Source organism: Pleurodeles waltl, chromosome 1_2, assembly GCF_031143425.1.
Source record: "Pleurodeles waltl isolate 20211129_DDA chromosome 1_2, aPleWal1.hap1.20221129, whole genome shotgun sequence".
NCBI classification, from domain to species: Eukaryota; Metazoa; Chordata; class Amphibia; order Caudata; family Salamandridae; genus Pleurodeles; species Pleurodeles waltl.
In genome coordinates, this window is record NC_090437.1 from 118,924,183 (window position 1) to 118,943,717 (window position 19,535).

General features: G+C 46.3%; 1 protein-coding gene across 2 annotated transcripts in view; it reads right to left on the minus strand.

Moving 5' to 3' along the window:
* Positions 1-19,535, minus strand: part of MRPL1 (mitochondrial ribosomal protein L1) — a 772,839-nt gene that overhangs the window by 253,732 nt on the left and 499,572 nt on the right. For both annotated transcript variants that reach the window (XM_069236801.1, XM_069236802.1), the window contains one exon: positions 4,074-4,171. In XM_069236801.1, the coding sequence (XP_069092902.1) occupies positions 4,074-4,171 (98 nt within the window). The remainder of the gene's footprint in view (positions 1-4,073; positions 4,172-19,535) is intronic.

The following is a 19,535-nucleotide window of genomic DNA, read 5'->3' on the forward strand; positions in this document are numbered from 1 at the left end:
CATTAGGCTTGACCTGAACAGTAGACAGCTCAAGGCTGAGGACCTCAGCCACCCTACTGACCACCATGGAATAACAAGCTCCCTCTGCCGTAGCCACAGTAGGAGAAGACAGCATGCCAGCGTCTGGAGAGGTATCCAGACCACTAGCCTTGCCCAAGTCCTGTGCCCAGCCCATGTTAGGATCATCCTAGTATTCATAAGGGTTCAGGCACCCCTCCAATCCTTCCCAGAATTCAAACCCATAAGAACAAGGGTCAGAATCCAACCTGGGGTGAATAGGCCCAATTGAAGAAGGAGGTGGCGTCGGCCGGCACCTTTCCGACTCAGAGTTGTTGGGGATCAGGATCGGGTCAATGCCGATAGTGGGTACCACCGACGTCGGGAGCGTCGACATTCGAACCAGTGCTGGGGAAGGTCTCGATGGTATGACCGGTATCGGTACGGATCCAAGAGCAGACCGGGAGAGGACTTGGTGGCTAGAGCCGGAGCCGCCGGCACAGAACCTGAAGGCCCTCCAACCGAAACCCTGGGCCCAAAAGCACCGTAGCAGAGTAGGACTGCCCAAAAATGAGGCACATGGCCTCACAGAATTCCTTTAATTGGGCAGGGGTCGCCCCGGCTCCCTGAAACTCGCAGAGGCGCGGAGCGGACCCAAAAGCAGGCTCAGAGGACAGTGGCCTAGAGCATCGACGCTCCTCCCTCGTCGCATCAGCCGAGCGACAGTGTGAAGTCGAAGGATGAAGAGATTTCTTCGACTTCTTACCTTAGCCCAAAGACTTTGAGCAGGACGAGTGGTGGTGGTTCCGCGGACTGCCTCAAGACCTTCCTCTCAAGTGGACCGAGACTGTTGCGAACTCGAGTGCCGGGCCGCCATAAGCTTGAGGGACCGCTCCATCAAGGCCTTTGGCTGCATGGCCCGGCACTTGGAGAACGACTTCGGGTCGTGGTTGTGATCCAGGCACCACAAACAGACTCAATGCAGATCCGTCACCGACAATCCTCGCAAGGTTTGAAGCCGGTCTTCGGGGACATCCTCGATACACCAAAAACGTCACCAAAAAACTCGACAAAAGTGTCGAAGTCCGTCAAAAACTAAACTAGGGTAGCTCTTGCGTGATCAGATCGTGACACTGCACTGATGCAGAGTTTATGTACTACTCCAGACGTCATCACGGCGACTACGACACCAATGACACCCACGGAGTCGACCGACACCACCTAACAACGCGCAAGGGTATTGCTCGAAGAAAAAATCTCCAGATGCAGTCTGACACCTGGGGGAAAATTCTAAGTTAAGGAATCTGGAACTAGAAGTCTCTGTCAGATAAAAAGAATTCAAGCAGAAATTTCTTCCTTTCCCATATGCTAAGGAAAAGCCAGTTTTAAGTATTTCCTGACATTATTTGTTCGAATACCCCTACTGAGCAAGACTGAGGATCAACTCATCCATCCATCAAAAGGATTATTTTATTGTGTGATTAAATAATTTGCTTTCCATTCAGTAGATCACACTTACAAACAGCTCATATTATGAGTTAGAATAACTGACCCAATTCCCAATTTTTCCGTGCAACTTCATGTCTACATCATAAAAAGTGAATTTGTACTTCTGAAGTACTAGCAGTATAGCAACGTTTTAAGTGCAACTAAATCTTCTCAAAGGGGTAGTTTGTGGATATTCCAGGGCAACCGTAACTAGCCAGATTAGTAGATCACACAAGAAGTTGAATTTATGGGTATTCACAAAGTTTGGTAGGCATGTAACCCTATATGAGGTTGATTATTTACTACTGTCAAGGGCTGGAACGTTTGTATCCAGAAAGCTTTGGAGAGGGAACATCCCCCAAAAATTGTGAGGGTGTGAGGGAAGGGGCTACTCTATAGGAAACATTTTACACTTGCAAAAACACTTCTACATTTTTTCTGCTTGCAGAAAGTCAGATTTCCTACATTTATTCAGCGTTCACAGATTTCCAGCTCTCAGAAATTTACACAAAACCTATGCATTAGCCTAAGTAAGTAAACTTCTGATTTGTTTTTTTAACAGAGCTCAACATGAATAATTTCAGTAGATTAACACTAGTTTAAAGAACATTTCAGAAGACAATTAACTGCTAATAGATTGTGCACACTTTGTCACAATATTTCTGATTTGTCTTTGGCCATTGGTTACAAAACTTCCACTGTCTAGTGGGTGCTAGATGTGTTCTCTCTGTATTTAATGTGAGCATAGTGATCATATATGAAAATAAGTATGTAAATTTAAAAAAGACAGGTTAAGCAAATGTTGTGAAATAAAAGTTTACGGGACACACTTAATACATGCATGAAAAAGGTACGTTCAGACAAAGAAACCAAAATTACACTGGGCATGTGACAATTTCATAGACATATTGCAGGTTTACTACTCATACATTAAAATTATAACCTGTGACAATGCCACAGATGACGTACACCATCCCAAACATCAGGTCCACACTGGCACTACTGTCATTTTTTTCAGTGGGCTGGCAGTATGGGCCCCTGGATTTATGGTGCTCTTGTTCAATAGGCCTAACGTGGTCTCTAAAGCCGGCCTGTGCCCCATCATAGTAGGCCTGAAATGTGACTTTGTCTGGGTCCCGCGCAATCAGATAAACCACAGATGGCACTTTGTGCTCTTTGGTGCTACAATCAGTGAAACTTTTAAAATTGCATATCCCCGGATCTAACTATTGAATTTTTGTTGTTTTGCTTGTTTTATTGATTAAAATGTACTCTATTTTTCTAAATTGGTGTGGGATATGTCTTGTGTTGAGTTATCCCTTTATTTCTGTCTACAGTGCTGCATAAGTACTTTACACATTGCCTCTAGGTTAAGCCTCACTGCTCTGTGCAAAGCTTCTTAAGGGTTGAGCACAGTTTAAATTGGGGTTTGCCAGTGACTTCACCCTAACAAGAATTACAGTTGCTGCTTGAGTAGGGATTTCAACCCCCACTTCCCAATCAGGAACTCCATTTCTTACACTGCACATTGTCATACAGCTAAAATTCTTTATTCATGGTCATGCATTCTTGTATGTGTTCATCCACCCATTCACCTCACCTTCCAACTATTCATTTATTGAGGCATGTAGCCATCTCTCCAGTCTCCATCCATTTATTGAATAACTGGATAACATTCAACAATGAAAACTGTTTTGTAAAATGCACCACATAGGAAAATGCCATTGTTGGCATGGTTACCCCCTAACTGTTTGCTGAAGCCAGCTTTGGTTGAGAGTGTGCTGGGACCCTGCTAACCAGGTCCCAGCACCAGTGTTCTTTTCCCAAAACTGTACCTTTGTCTCCACAATTTGCACAGCCCTGGCACACAGATAAGTCCCTTGTAAATGGTACCCCTGGTACCAAGGGCCCTGTGGCCAGGGAAGGTCTCTAAGGGCTGTAGCATGTATTATGCCACCCTGGGGACCCCTCACTCAGCACATGCACACTGCCTCACACCTTGTGTTCTGGTGGGGAAAAAAAGACTAAGTCGACATGGCCCTCCCCTCAGAGTGCCATGCTCACAACCCACTGCCTGTGGCATAGGTAAGTCACCCCTCTAGCAGTCCTTACAGCCCTAAGGCAGGGTGCACTGTACCACAGGTGAGGGTATAGCTGCATGAGAACTATGCCCCTACAGTGTCTAAGCCATTTCTTAGACATTGTAAGTGCAGGGTAGCCATAAAGAGTATATGGTCTGGGAGTTCGTCACCCACTATCTTGACACACAATCTCTCACTTTGAGATAGTATATACAGAGCCAGCTTCCTACACACCATATATGTATTTTTTTCCAAAAATGTATTGGAGGTAGACACCCCACCCCCAAAAAAACGTATGTTGTAGCCGTCAGGTTCACACGCTTGCTACATGCACTATGGGGACAGTGGTCTGGCAAAATTTGCGAGGGACGAATTTGCTTCCCAGTCCGTCCCTGCCTAACATAGTACAGAAAAAAATGAAAAAAAGCCAAACTATACAGTGTGTATTTTCAGAAAATCAATAACTTTCCATTAAAACACAATACTTAAATTCTTTGTAAAACTTACTGATGCTATCTTGGTCTGTACACAGTCGTTGTCTACCGAATACTCGTGTCCTTGCTTAAAAATCTGAAGCATTTTTGGAATGTCTATGCCCACAGAACCTAAAACCAAAAAACATAAAAAGAGAATTTGAAAGCTCTGCTTACCCATTCAATAACTGAAATGCCCTTGGGGCACCTGTAAGTGTTCTTGATTATTTTGGTTCAGGTACTTCAAGTAATGCAGTTCCTACCGGTGGCAAATTAAACACTGTGGAGGCCACTAGGCAGTCGAAATTTCAGGACCCCCCTCCATATTATCTCCTAATACATTGTTAATTTTACCAACCAACAATTTTAATAAACCAATTTTATTACATAAAGCACAACATTACACATACCTAGTTTGCACCAAATATTTTAGTTTCTTTTGAGTTTTTTCATTTTTTTCTTTCTATTGGAAACAATTTAAGAAAGATTAATTGTAAATTTTCTTTCAAGATCAAATCAGTCTTATTTTGATCCGTTGCTGTGGGGCCCTAAAAGGAGCGGGCCCATAGGCAGGTGCCTACTTTGCCTATCTGGTAATGCTCCACTGGTTTGTATAGTATGGTCTCGATCTGTGATGACAGAACTATTACATCTTGGTCACTCCTATTCCTAGAAATTATGATTAAAGATTAGACACCTCAGAAGACAAATTGACACACATTCTCAGATATAAATCGAAAATATTAGGGCAGGGAGGCAAAATACATACTTTTATCTGAAACTGTGTGTTTTTGACTCTGAAATTTAGAGTTTAATTGATAGCATGATAAATCAATCAGTGCAGCTACAGAATTCTGGTAACAGTTTGTTGCATAACAATGATAATTTGTTTCTTACATATAATTTGGTACACCAGTACCTACTTTTCAAACCACAGTAAACAGCAGGTGCTCACTGATTATAAGTAGCTTGTCATGAAGAAAAGGTTTGAGACCCCTGATCTGCCGTTAACAAGAGACCTTTATAATAACTATGTCACTTACAGACATTAACAGTTAGTGATGGGGAAGTTTTGTGTTAGTAGAAGGAAGAACTTCTTAAGAGAGGTGTGCACCTTTATAAGTCTAAAAGTGTAAAATGTTGCAGCTGAGTGCTTGGATTTAGACTACTTCTTTTATACTAATCATATAATGTGTTAAAAGTGCTAATTATGGAGAACTGTTGAAGGCATGCTCAAGCAAGCCAACATGTTGGACGCATCTTAGTGCACCTCCGCCACGGGCAGCCAACGTGCCAGTAGATATTCCGGGCACCGTGACAGCATCCATCAAATAGCCACGCGCAGGGCCCCCGGGAGGACGGGGGCTGGCCCTAGCCAGAGGAATGGTGGCTGCGACCCTACGGGGCTGCCTGGCAGGTGCAGCCTACCTGTGCATGCAGCGGCACCCAGAGGCAGCCCACCTGGCCGAGGTCGCCGGGCTGCGATACTGAGATCAGCAGTCATGACCCACCTCCTTTGGAGTCAGCGGCGCAAAACCCTCAGAAGTGAGCATTAGCATCAGGACACCTGACAGCAGGAACTGGGTGGCCGAGAGGCGCGGCTCGGAGCGGTACACATGGTGGCAGCAGCCCACCACTGCTGCGTCCTGGGCCTGACCACCAGCAGGGGTATGCTGACTGAGGAGGCAACCAGGTGTGGGCAGGCCCTTGAGCCGCTGCCCACCCTGAACTACTTCAGAACCAGCCGTGATCCACACACCATACAGTCAGAAGGTGAGAGGGACCGCCTGATGTGTGAACCCAGGGACGGTGCGGCCAAAGACGGAGGCCCCCTGTGATTCCCGGCCTGATCGAGGTGTGGCACCAGGCTCAGCGAGGGACGATCGGCACGAGGCCTAAAACCAGGAAGCACCTGGTGGAGACTGAGTGGCGCCCATGACCTAAATGACAAGACCTGAGACAAACAGCAACTGCCCTGGTAAGAGTTGAGAGGGCCCCCAGAGAGAGAGCAGGAGGCCGGGCCCGGGATATGGTTGGGAAAAGCCCCCTCCCCGTCCCGTCTGGCAGCTAACAGGGTACCCCTGGGGCCCCTTGTATCTCGGTCGACATCTAGACGGTCCTTACTGATTGCGCTCCCTATGGGAGCAGAGGAGAAAGGCTCTGGTGGACTGAATTGTAGTGGAGAGTCCCTGACCAATCAAATACCACCACAATACCTCTTTGAAGGCTTGTGGAGCTTACGTCCCTGGAGCTTAAGTTAATCACAGAACAGGTCCCCTGGAGGGTTGCATCAAACTTGGTCCACGCCAGCAACGCTGGGAGTGGCACATTTCTGGCATCAGGGGAAGCGGGAGAAGGACGTAGCCAGGACTCATAACCAAAATGGGCGGACAGCGTCCCCCTCCACCGGCCCCACAGACCTCAGCATCCCAACCCCCTGAGCCTGCGGGTGCAGTGTCCCTTGCCTAATGCAACGCAGATGCCAACGATGTTGGATAAGCTGGATCAAGTGCTTGCAGCCATAGCGCAAGGCAAGCAATCTATGGCAATCAAGCTGGGAACACTGGCAATGGAACTTGGCTTTCTATGAGACGACCACCGAAAGCTGGTAGACAAACTCTCTGGTGGGGAAAAGACACTTACCGAATTGGGACAACAGGTAATGGAACACCAGGCAGAGCTGTGGGACCTTCACACAGGTTCAGTACCTGGAGATGCGAGCAGATGACGCAGAAGGCCACTCCCGTAGGAACAATATCAGAATCATTGGGACGCCTGAAAGGGCTAGAAACCTGGTTCTGCTCTTTTACACCGAACCTGCACATCACACCATTCTACACACTAGAAAGGGCACAGAGAGTCCCCAACTGCCAGTTACCAACTGGGTCGCCGCCACGTCCCATGCTTGTAAAACCTCTACACTACCGGGACAGAGACGCCATCTTGCGAGCAGCTAGAAAGGCAGTGCTGCTGCGGCTTGAAGATAAAACGCTGATGCTGTTCCCAGACTACACCAAACAGGTTCAGCAGTGGCACTCCACATTTCTGGCAGTCAAACGCTGCCTCCGGCAATTGGGACTACAATACTCTCTACTCTTTGCGGCCCGTCTACAGATCACTGCAGGCAACAAGACGCACTTCTTTACAGACCCATCAGGAGTGATGGAATGGTTGGACCGCAGAGAGGATGACACCTTGGTACGTGGTACTTGGGGTGGAGGAGCGCACCGGTCTCCTCGTCGGAGGAGGAGTCAGGTGGCAAGGCCGCGTAAGATGGCAGCATACTAGGAAGTCCCGGCTGCCTCCCCAGATTTGGAACAGGTCTTTAAGGAGAGAAAGGTGGTGCTGATTACCGGGCCACCCTGGGAGCGGTGACCCCCCTTGACTGAAGATGACACGGGTCCTCACCTCTTCAATAGATGAGGAGTTCATGGACTCAACCATCACGCCTGAGCCTCACCCATACCACAGTTGGTGGATGGCCTGATCCAAGTGACTGGGGCTCCGCGCCCCTAATCAGCAGCTGCAGGAGGCTGGCTCTGTATATACTATATCAAAATTAGATATAGTGTGCACAGAGTCCAGAAGTTCCCCAGAGGCTTAACAGATGCTAAAGTAGATAATACTAATGCTCTCTTTTGTGGTAGTGTGGTTGAGCAGTTAGGTTTATCAGAGTGTAGTGCAAAGCATTTGTTGAACACACACAGCCAACAAATGAGGCACACACTCAATGACTAACTCAATTGTTTTTATATAGCAAAAATATATTTTGTTACTTTATTACTCGAACCAGAAGAACTTTTTTGCAGTAAGTTGTAAGTAGGTATCAGGCATATGTATCAAATTATATTGCTGTGGTTTGATTTTAGCAGATAAAGCAGTTTACAGGTAAGTAGCATTTTTTTATTTTATAAGTTGACACTGCAATTTTCCATAGGGGTCCACAGAGTCCTGAGTGGTGGAAGTATTAGCACAGAAAACAGGTAACTGCACAACTTACAGTTCCAGTCTCCGGGGGTTAGGATGTCCACTGGTCACAGTTCAAGATGACCCCCAAACATATACCACCAGCAACACGGGGCCGGCTGGGTGCAGAGGTCAAATTTGGGGCTGGATTTAGAATGGGATCCTATAGGGACTGGGAGCACTCGGAAACAAATCCGCTGGCAGGTAAGTACCCGTGACTTCAGAGGGCAGACCAGGAGGGTTTAGGTGAGCACCAGGGGGGATACAGGTCAGCACCAAACACACACCCTCAGCGGCACTGGGGCAGCAGGGTGCAAACAGAGCATCAAGTTCCCAATGCTTTTCCATAAGGGGAACCCAGGGGTCACAAAGATGCTGCAGGCTGGGTCCAGGGGGATCAGTTCCGGAACACCACAGGCTGGACAAGGAGGAAGACCACTTGCTGCAAGTTGCTGGACCTTCGATCGGATTTCCCAAGGCCTGGGGGCTGCGACTGTACGGGTACCTTCAAGCGTCGGAAATTTTCGTCTGGTTCTCTCGCGGTCAGGGGGGGTTCTCTGGATTTAGGCTGCAGGCGTCGATTTGGCCAGGAGGGGTCAAACCCAGGGTGGAGACAAGGTCTGCATCGCCTGGGGACCTGCTCTGGACTGGTGGGCCACCTGGACTCTGGCCATGGGCGTCAGGTGCAGAGTGGGCAGTACCCGCAGATCCAGGGCAGTTTTGGAGTCCCTTGTGGTGTTTCTTCTGGACAGGCCTGCTGTTCTCCAGAGTTCTTGGCCCTATGGTGGGCAGGCAGTCCTCTGGGACTTTGGAGAAGTCACTGGTCGAGAAGGATGCTTGGCCTTTTTGTAGCAGGGGATTTAGTTGTGTGCTAGGGTGTGCCAAAAGTGGAAGCAATGGTACATTTGTAGGGAAAGAACACTGGTGCTGGGGCCTGGTTAGCAGGGTCTCACAGCACTCTCAGTCAAGTCAGCATCAATTATCAGGCAAAAAGTGTGTGTGGGGGGGGGGGGGGGGGGGAACCAGGCCAAAAGGGGCACTTTCCCAAAGCAGCCCTTCCCAGGGGGCGGCATGGGCAGAGCCACACATATGGATACTAAGTGGAAGGATTTGACATTTATAAGGACTGCTACAAAATAGCGCATATTACACTGAGGCTCCCCCCTCCCAATGACACTTAGCACCAGATGGAGTGATCCATTATAGAATACACAACTGAACTGCTTGACCTGAGGACGCACTGCATTGCCAGCAGAATTACCCAATATCCCAGCTGTCCCAGCGCTATGGAAGGTACCACATATAGAAATATATATGGACCACATGCAGCCCACACCTGCAGCAATGGCCACTGCACCCCTAGTCCAATAGTTGACATCATGAATTCCCTGTTTGGATGCCTCGCCCGCTGCGAAGGTTTCACCCAGTTTGACATTCCCTTACTACCCTCCTCTCTTAAGATATGTGACCCTTCCTCATCCAGACGGAAACCTACGGAGTCATTTGCGAGGTTGGAGCACACAACCTTGTGCAAGCAGTCAGAAACAAGAGTGGGGGCACACAGGAGGGCTCCCCATTTTACCCCCCCTTGAGCAAATCCACATCAGCCCGATGAACACACCTACAGTAGTCCACTTCCTCACTCTGAACGTAAGGGACATGCAGACCGCGTGGAAGAGCTACACAGTCTACTCCTATATCCGGCGCCAGAGCACCAACAAAATATTAATACAAAAGACACACATCACTGTGGAGGAGGCATCAAGGCTCCGCCACCGCTGGCACGGAATTCTCCATGTTACCACCTATTCTGCATTTGCGCGTGGGGCCATGATCTGGGTGCGGCCAGACTTCCCATTTCAAGTACTAGGGGTCACAATCGATACCAAGGGTAGCTTTGCATTGTTAGAGAGCTGACTAAACAGAAAACCACTCTTAATAGGCAGTATATATGCCAACACAGATCAGCAACTCCTCCAGGGCCGCCTGACGACGCACCATGTCCATTAGAAACATCTCCTATGACTCTTGGGGGGTTGACTTCAACATTGTCCTGGAAACCTCCCTGGACAGGTCCCAACTACCCCTGCCCCACACACTACCCTGTCATCAAGCAGCACACCTCACAGCCTGGGCTGAGCAGTGGCCCTTCAGATATCTGGCGCATGTTGCACCCAGCTGATAAACTTTACTTCTTCTATTCCATACCCCACCACCTTTATATCCGGTTGGACCGCTTCCTGATCTCTCATGCTATACTTCCCCTGGCAATGCATGCAGACTTCCAAGATAGAATCACAGTGGACCATTCCGTCCATGTGGTGTACCTGCACTGGTTGACCCGCAAACCTTGCCCCCCTCTGGCGCCAACATTGTGGGGAGTAATGCTATAGAAGGGACTCCTTTTTTCACATTAGGTGTATGCATCAAAGAAGTCATGGATGTCCGCAGAACACTAGAACATGATTTGGGAGAGTCGGAGGCACGCCTGGCTGAACTGTACAGGTACCCTGACCTTCAAACGGACATCATCATGCAGCGAATTCGGGCAAGTGAAGGGCTTGCCACTCAAATGGAGCACTTACAACGCATCAAATTTACAGCCCGAGCAGAGAGGGTACATCAGGAGTGGGACAAGGACAGATGACTACTGGCCTGGCTGGGACGGCAAGATACAAACACAACCTAGAATTACAGAAATACACTATCAGTCAGGGGAGATATTAAGAAAACCAGGACTCGATCTAGCAAGAATTTGCGCAATACTATGCACAAATATATGAGCCCCAACTGCAGCACCTACCCAGGCCGTCACTGACTTCCTGTCACAAATGACCATCCCATGTATCCCTGCAGCTACCAGGAGTGATGTAGTTACTGCAATTATGGAACTAGAGGTCTTTCAAGCAATCAGACTTGGCCAGAAATAAATCCCCAGGCTTAGATGGTCTGCTGCTGGAGTTTTACTCCACATTTGCAACTAAACTAGCCCTGCGGCTTGTGGCGGTCAATAATGAAGCATTATAAAGGGCACCCTGCCTGGAACGCTCCAGGAATTGCTCCTTACCTCTAGCCTCAAGCCTCATAGATACCTGACTTCCTTGAGTTCCTACAGGCTGATAGTCATTCTGGGGGCAGACTACAAAATATTAGGCAAGTCGTTTCACACAAATAATCCCCACCCTAGTACATGAAGACCAAAATGGATTTGTCCCGGGGTGAAATACCTCACATAATCTCCGCCACCTTTTCACATATAGGATCAGCTCTTCGATTCCTTCCCACATGCAGTAGCACTCATTTTAAATGTGGAGAAGGCATTTGATACGCTATCATGGGATTACTTCTTCCAGGTGTTGACTCGCATGGGTGTGGGAGAACGCCTGTTGGCATATACCTGCCTCCTCTTCAATGCACCTTCCTCCTGGGTCCGGTTGGGTCCTTTAGTCTCCAATTCGTTCCTAGTTGAGTGAGGAACCCACCAAGGTTGCCCATTATCCCCCTCCTGGTTGCACTGTTGATGGAGCCTGTGGCGATCCGACTGTGACAGGAGGGAGGCCGCTGGGGCATTCCACTGGTTGACCGGGTGCATGTGACCTCTTGTATGCAGATGATATACTGGTGTACTGCCGGAATGTCAATATGCCCCTCAGCCCACTATACAACACATTGGAGGAATGTGCTGCCGCCTTGGGCTTGCGAATCAATTGGGCCAAGTCAGTGATCTACCCTTTCCATCCAAAGACCCCACGCCCTGTCTTCAGCTAGGCTTTGCCTAGCTTCTGTGGGGGCCACAATGGTGGTTCAATAGATCGGCATCCGCCTATATGAAACCCCGGAGGACCTATATGAGGGGGATCTACTTCGAGCAATTTCAGGCATCAGAGCACAGATGGCAATCTGACAGACCATCCCCCTAACCCCACTGGAAGGATAGCCCTCACGAAAATGCTTATCCTCCCTAGATTGTTATATTTCTTTGAGAACCTCCCAGTTGTCCCCCACCGTGCCTTCTTCAGAGAGCTGGATATGTTGATGGGAACTCTAATCTGGGGCAGACAGCGACATGGAGTGGCAAGTTCGAAGCTGCAACTCCCCGAGACCGAGGCGAGCTGGAAGCCCCGATGTTTGAGGCTTACTTTCTAGCTGTGCAGCTCCAATGGCTGTCACGGTGGACAGCTGGCCGCTATATGGGCGAGGCTGCCAGTCCCCAGGGCCCTCTTAACACAATCACCATTCGCAGCCTCTTGTTCCCCAGGCTGACACCCACCACCTCCTGGCCGCTGCAGATCTCAGTGGCCTGTGCCTGCATGCTACTAATATATAGACTCTCCCAAGACCAACCAGGATATGCACCTAATGTTCCATTGGTGGGACTGCTCCGGCCCCCAGGCCACTACACAGCGCACCACTTAGCAAAGTGGACAGCAAATGACATTACAACAATGGGAGACCCATAGCTTGATGGCCGCTTACTCACATTTGACCAGCTCATGGAGAATAATAATATATATCACCAGGGCAATTTTTCACCCATCGACAACTATGCACTACTATACGGACACTCTGGGGACAAGCGGAGACTGAACCACAGCAACACCCCATCATACAAACAATATACACCATGGGTCCTGGTCGCTACCTCATTACCTGTCTATAAAGAGCCATACTTGACGTTCACTGTGTAACAATAGACCCACTCAGACGTCGACAGGAGACGAACCACAGCAGGAAACTAAGAGGTAGGGAATGGGAAACCGCACTGTCCCGTCCTAAGAAAGTCTCCTGCAACTTGTTTTCAGAATATACAGTTTTATCTCCTACACAGAGCATACCTTACCCCGCCCATCTCAATAAGTAGTATCCCACGGCACATCTCACATGCCCACACTGTCCCCAAGAAGAGGCAGATCTTCACCACATGCTTTAGGATTGCCCGACACTTCATCCTTATTGGTCCACAATACACATTACCCTGACAGGGACTATTGGAACTACCTGACTTGAACAAATGGGAGGCCAGGACCCTAAGCATTTTCAAATGGAAGAAAACACTAAGTGCGGTCTCGCTTCGTTGCGTTGACCCTCCTTGCTGGCAGTCCGCAAGATCATTCTACATTGGCAATCACCTGTACCGCCTCTAGTGGAGGCCTGGATGGGGGCCATGATTAAATGGGGAGTGGTGGAGGCATGAAGACGAGGTGTGGGGCCTCCGTCGCCACCCCATCTCACAATATTGGGTGACGATTCTCGCCCATTTCAGGCATCACTCCTGTGATGATACCAGACCTCCATAAGCTGTGATATCTATAGGGACAGGACACATTGCTAGTCTTAGTGGCATCCAAATATTACCGCTACGCAATAAGAGAAGCAGACCCCCATATCCTTTAGGGGACCTCCCGCTTCTGCTCTGATTGATGCTAGCACCCCTAGCTAATGTGCCCCCCACCCACACTCCTGCACACATCATAATGAAAACCTACAACCTGCGATGAGGTGCTGACTTTGCCCTGTATGTCCATGACCAGTTAACATCCGTTTCCCTTACTCCCAACTAGTTCTGTGACCCTTGAGGCATGCATATTGTTCATACCTCGACGTGCACTCCCACATTATTTAGTACACACTCACAAAACATCGCGCAGCAATGCTATTGCACAGATTTTACTTGTTGCTATGTGGAAAGGAGCGTATACCCGCCTTCCCACCTAAAAATGCGAAGTACTCAACTGTTTAGAATTTAACTGTTTCATGCCAAATGTTTGAACCTTGTTTAAATAAAGCAATACAAATCAGTTAAAAAAAATATACGAAGAACAGTTGGTTGAATTTAGCAGTTTTAAACGTAGCCTTCTTCAGATTACTTACCTGGGAGGTCTGATATCCAGGCAGGATGCTAAACATACGATTTGTCTACAATGCACACCTGCCCAGCTCCCATGAGTTGCCCCATCGCCATTTGTCCTGATTGTTCAATTGTAAAAATTAACGAGATCAATATATATCGAACAACAAGCACTATGGGTAGTTTTCGCTTTCTAGACACAAATATTGTGCATGCATATGGTATTCATACCTAGTAAAACCAAATCAGCAATATTAACGGCTGTCATAGGTACACACTGTAAATGATGAACATTATTACATTGTGGTGCACATTATAATACTAGATCTTAACACATTTTTAAGCATATATGTGCATCTTCTTAACTGTTCTAATATGCTTGAGGTACCATACCTCTGCAATCATGCAGGTTTCACTTAAACCAGTAGCTGCACTTTATTTATCATCGTTTGCACTTGATACCTGTAAACAAATACTGTGTTGGTCAAAATATATCAGTCTGCTTTAAAGGTCCACAGGCTTGCTACAAGGCTGAACTATGTTCTTTTTCCAAACATGTATAACCACCTTCAAAGCTAATTTGCTACAACACTAGGTTTTTAAAATACACTTTCTGCTCATCCATTGTATGTTTTTTGTCATTTCAGAAGTACTCCAAAACAAATCTCCTCTTCCGCCTTGAAAGTTGACAATCAAAAAATCCAAGGCACACGTGTAAATAAAGAAATAGTGTCCATGTCCTTAAAGTATATCCAGTCTTCTTTTTAATTCAGGATTGTTCCAACAGTCTAAAGCAAACAGCCAACAGATGTTTCTTTGTGTGAGAATTTGTTCGCAATAACTTCCTCAGGGCGGTAAACAATACAATGGTCCATATTTACACATATAAATTCCAATTATCTGCGAATTGGCAGGATTGTAACAAATTAACCCATCACCATCATGAAAACTGTGCTCCTATTTATAACAAGCAATAATAACTCAAATGGGTGTACCCAAAGTTTAGAGTGATTGGTATCCCACGGCTTGAAAATAGCCCACCTAAGCATCCCAATACAATTTTAACCCACAATCAGTGAAATAGTGAGAAGATCATTTGTCCAAATAATATAATTTAATACTGATAATGTTGGAAAATGAAGAAAGACATCCCCTATGTGACATGCTGCCCCTCACACCCGCAAAGTCAAAGCAGTTTCATCAGAAAAGTTAGATGAAAACATGTATATCATAACCCTAAAGTATCACCAAGTTGTTTGAAAGAATGTCACCATTAAGCCAGAGCCCAAAACACCATAATGTATATCTCTAAGATCATTACCGTTATTATTATAGTCAAAGTATGTCATGAGGCTAAAAATACAAACTAGGCACGAGATTCCAATTCAATCATCTGCATGGGTAAAAAAACATGGCATAAACCAACAAAGCTACTGTTAGAACAAGCAGGGCATATACCTAAAGTTACCCAATCATCATATATGACCCACCGTGAAGTAAAACAGATCAGAAATGGAAAACAGGAGTTCTCCTATCACTCCCGAACAGCGTGTACGTGAAAACTGAATCTCCCGATTCGAAAAAAACCAGAGTTAAATCCCGGCGGCCCGAGATAGAAAGAGGACTAGCGGTAGAAAAAGGACTAGTGGTCCCTGAGTTTGAGCGCCATGTTAGTAGTGTTAAATAATAGAAATTGGGTCGGGTTAACCCACCATGCTTGTAATCAATCAAATGTGTGTAGAATGAAAGGTCAAAAAAAGGGGTAAGTAACCTAGACTTCCACAGTAAAATAGATAACTTAAGAAATCTCCGTGTACAAATAATGTAACATCAAAAGAAATTTATTACATCATATATTTCTTTTAACACGTTATTCCGGAAATCTGCATGTAAATTTCTTTTAAACATGTCATTCTGTATATCCAAATTGCATTCATCTAGATAGGTGCTACTATTTAAAACCAGTGAAGGTGCTGAGGTGCAAGTGAGTGAAGGTGATATATACAGTATGTGCAAGAAGTGGTCAGAAGTAAATTATGGAATTGCAGTGGCTCCTGTGGTCCAGGAAGCCCGGAAGTCACAAATAATTTTTTGTATTCGTATAATCCACTCTTTAGGTTATGTCGACGTTTCGACCCCGAATTGGAGGTAAATCAAGGAGGGGTCATCATCAGGACAACAAATTTTTATTGGTAGCACCTAAGGGTAGTATGAATCACTAAATTAGTTGGGGATTGATTAATCTTTGTGTAACAGAAAAATCGGTGGTTTAGGGAACAAAACTCACCTAGAATCCAGTGTGCGAAACACCATCTGGTGGTAAATGTCATCTACAGAAATTGTGGATGTCCCAGGGTCAGGAGGTCTAAACTTATCCCGTGGAGGGTCACAGTACCATGGAGCGCCAATAGTATATAGGGCTCAAGTGGTCTGAAAGCATGGGAAAGTATTCAATAAATCTCTGAGTAGGGATAATGCGATCTGTCTATAAGGAAACTTATATGCACTTACGGATATAATGTTGGTCCCAGGATTACTTGCTGGTCAAATTACCAGGAGTGCCGGAATCATCGGAGGCTCAGGGTATCTATAACACAGGAGGGCTGAATGCAAAGTGAGGGCGGTCATCAAGGCGAAAAAGGGATAAATAATAAACCCACACCGAGTGTCCTACTTATTACTGGTGTCACAACCATCTAGCAGACGTTCGTTGTGCAATCGGGACCTTCGTCCAAAATAATTTGAAGATTGCTCAGAGCGTACACAATGTATTGCGTAACATGAAGCCGCCGCACGTCGTGTGTGCGATTCGTATAGGCAATGCTGCGCCTCCAATTTGGAGCAAGCATAAAAGGTGGTGATTGGTTTCAGCTTCGGCCAATTACGGGGCAATCTGTTTTTGTGTTCCTTAATTTCTCCTTTAGGTACTGGGATTAGCAGTGCTGAATTCAAAAAGGAATCGGAGGGCTCCTCAGAAGTGTCATAGTGTTCCTTACCATGACACTAAACTACTGTATAACAACCAAATGTCAATTTTGGAAGTTAATTCATGAACAGATGTGAAGTATGTTTATTGAAAGTTAATGGGATGTTGTAGTCTCTAAATATTTTTAAGTCACATATTTCAATTATATGGCCTATGACAAGTGAGGATTGGAATGGTGGCCTATATGTGTGGCTGTATCTACCAAGTTTAAGACATAAAACAGTACTCAAGTCGTCTTCCCAAATTATGTGCGTTGTGGAAAGTGCAAGACATTTAAATTTTGCTAAAGAAAAGCTGTTTTAGAGCCATTAAAACTGAGAAAGGCAAATGAGTCCCTAAATAATCTGCCCGTTCTTATGTCTGTCAATGAACCACTTGTGGAGAATAAAAATGAATGACTAAGTATGATCACCACCCCTTTTGAAAATGATGTATTTGATGAGAAATACACAAATGCCCCAACTGCCGGCAAAGGTTTTGTTACCTCTAACATGAAGATATGTCTCTCAGATCACAGTGGTATCAAACTGATGTCTATCTAAGTAAGCTAACACTAGCCACCTTCCTTTCTTGAGGTTAATTAATCTACGTATCATCCAATTTAGGACTTTTAACCGGGCACTGTTCCCAACGCATGCCTGTGGCTTTTATGCTTCTGTTCATTCTTATTTCTGGCTGTTAGGTGAGTCATGCACATGTAGTTTGTTTTTGTGTTGAGTATTATATTGTGGAAGAGATAAGTATGTGTAAATTTACCAACAACCCCCCCGCCCCACAATGTCTCCAATTGTCAGTGAAATATCTCTCATATCCAATAACAACCACGAAACACCTTCACAACATCACTCGGTCATTAATGCGCTTCATGCTCGTGAGGAGGCGGGGCAGACGTGCACAGTGTACGAGGGTTACTTTATGATCATTAAACTACAATGATAGAGGGTCATGACTTTTCTTTATAAACTATGCCTCGTCTAGCATTTGTTTTACTCAGTCTAAATCAGCATTACAGTAGTGGCATAAGTGATAGACCACTGACTGAGCCCAGCTTTACATGTTTAATTTATCAGCATTTAGTTCACCTTTACTAGGGCCAAAGGGTGGGCCTGTCCACTCCTGTCAGAGGCTGGGCCACGCCTCTAACTTAAAGTACAAAATGTACTGTTATTAACTTTCCCCCAGTTTTCTTTCCTTCTGGCTCTGCTGTTCCACTTAAGGGGTGCACTAATGTTTGGTGACCACTTGCTGCTGGGCCTACATTTTCTTTTCACAGAGAGCTCATATAGTACAGTGGAAAGCAGATAATGGGCAAAAGGAAGGGTGTGGCTGTTGCCTTTAGCTCTCCAATGACAAACAAGGGTTTAAAATCAGCGGGGGGGACTCTGTAATAAACAGAATCGATGACCTATTGGAAAAAGTTGAGGAGATACTAAACCCTGCCACTGCACCCACAAATCCACCTTTACCAGTGGTACCTTCAACCCCTGTCCAATAAAATAAAATTAATTTAAAAAAAAAAAAAATCAAATTAAGGAAGAAGGTGTTGGACATGTTTACTAACAGGAAGACCCTTGACTTTACTCCTGTTAAAAACTGCCGGACCTCAGCTATTGATGACCTGAGCATTGGGGGAACTTCACAGACTCTGGTCAATAGGGATGTACGTGAAAATAGATTTTATGTACTAAGCTCTCTAGGGGGTGAGGAGTCTAGAAGGCAGGGGAGGGCTACCCTTGGTCAGCAAATTATGCCTAGGTCAATTACTGATGCCAACAAATTGTTGGAGATGATTGTGGGGCTGAAGGAAGTGGAACAGGATTTGAAATTGGTCATTTCCTAATCAATAAAGTGATCCATTGGTTCTGGAATGTCAAAAAGTCCCACTTGCTAATTAGGAGCGACATCTTGAGAGTTGAGCAGATTGTGTTCCCTCTGAATCCCTGTCATCTGGTGAGAGGGACCCAGAAGGAACAACTACTGGTTGATGGTCTCCTAACTGTGGATGCCCGAAGAATCTGCACTGCTGGCTCCCAAATAAAGATTAAATACAGGGAAGGTACAGATTGCCCATATGTATCAAGATTTGACGACAAAGTTCCATCATCAGAGTAGGTTGGGTGAAAGTGATTGACAGGGCACCACTGATATCGAGTTTAAGTCTGTTGACTATCATTCTTTCATAGGGAGTGGGGTGCGAGATCTAGAGTCCACGGATGGCTTGAGACCTCACACACCCTATGCACCTGAAGGAAACTGCAAAACAACCACAGCAAGTGTGTCTGGTCAACTGACAGTGAGGGGCAAGTCTTCATATGGCCACTGATGGGTTGGTTAGAGATTGCACCCAGGAGATTGCTAGCGCTCTGGGTGGGCAGGAAGCTTCCATAGCTACCACCTCCAACTTGTCAAAATTGCTTTCTTGGAATTTGGCTGGTATTGGGACTAAGCTGGGTGATTCTAAGTGGGGGTGGTTTATAGGTCCAGAAGACCTGGAGCACAACCCTGGTAGTTGGGAATGGGTACTCCTCTTTCTGTATTGATGCTATCCAGTCACCCAGGGGAAGACCGTCAGGTGGTTTAGCAATATGGGTGAGGGCAGACCTTCAATGAGTAGTAAGGGAACTACCACTTAAGTCCTGGGATGTGCAAGCAGTGCGGGTGGACTTGCATTGTGGCATTTTATTACTTTTCTTCAA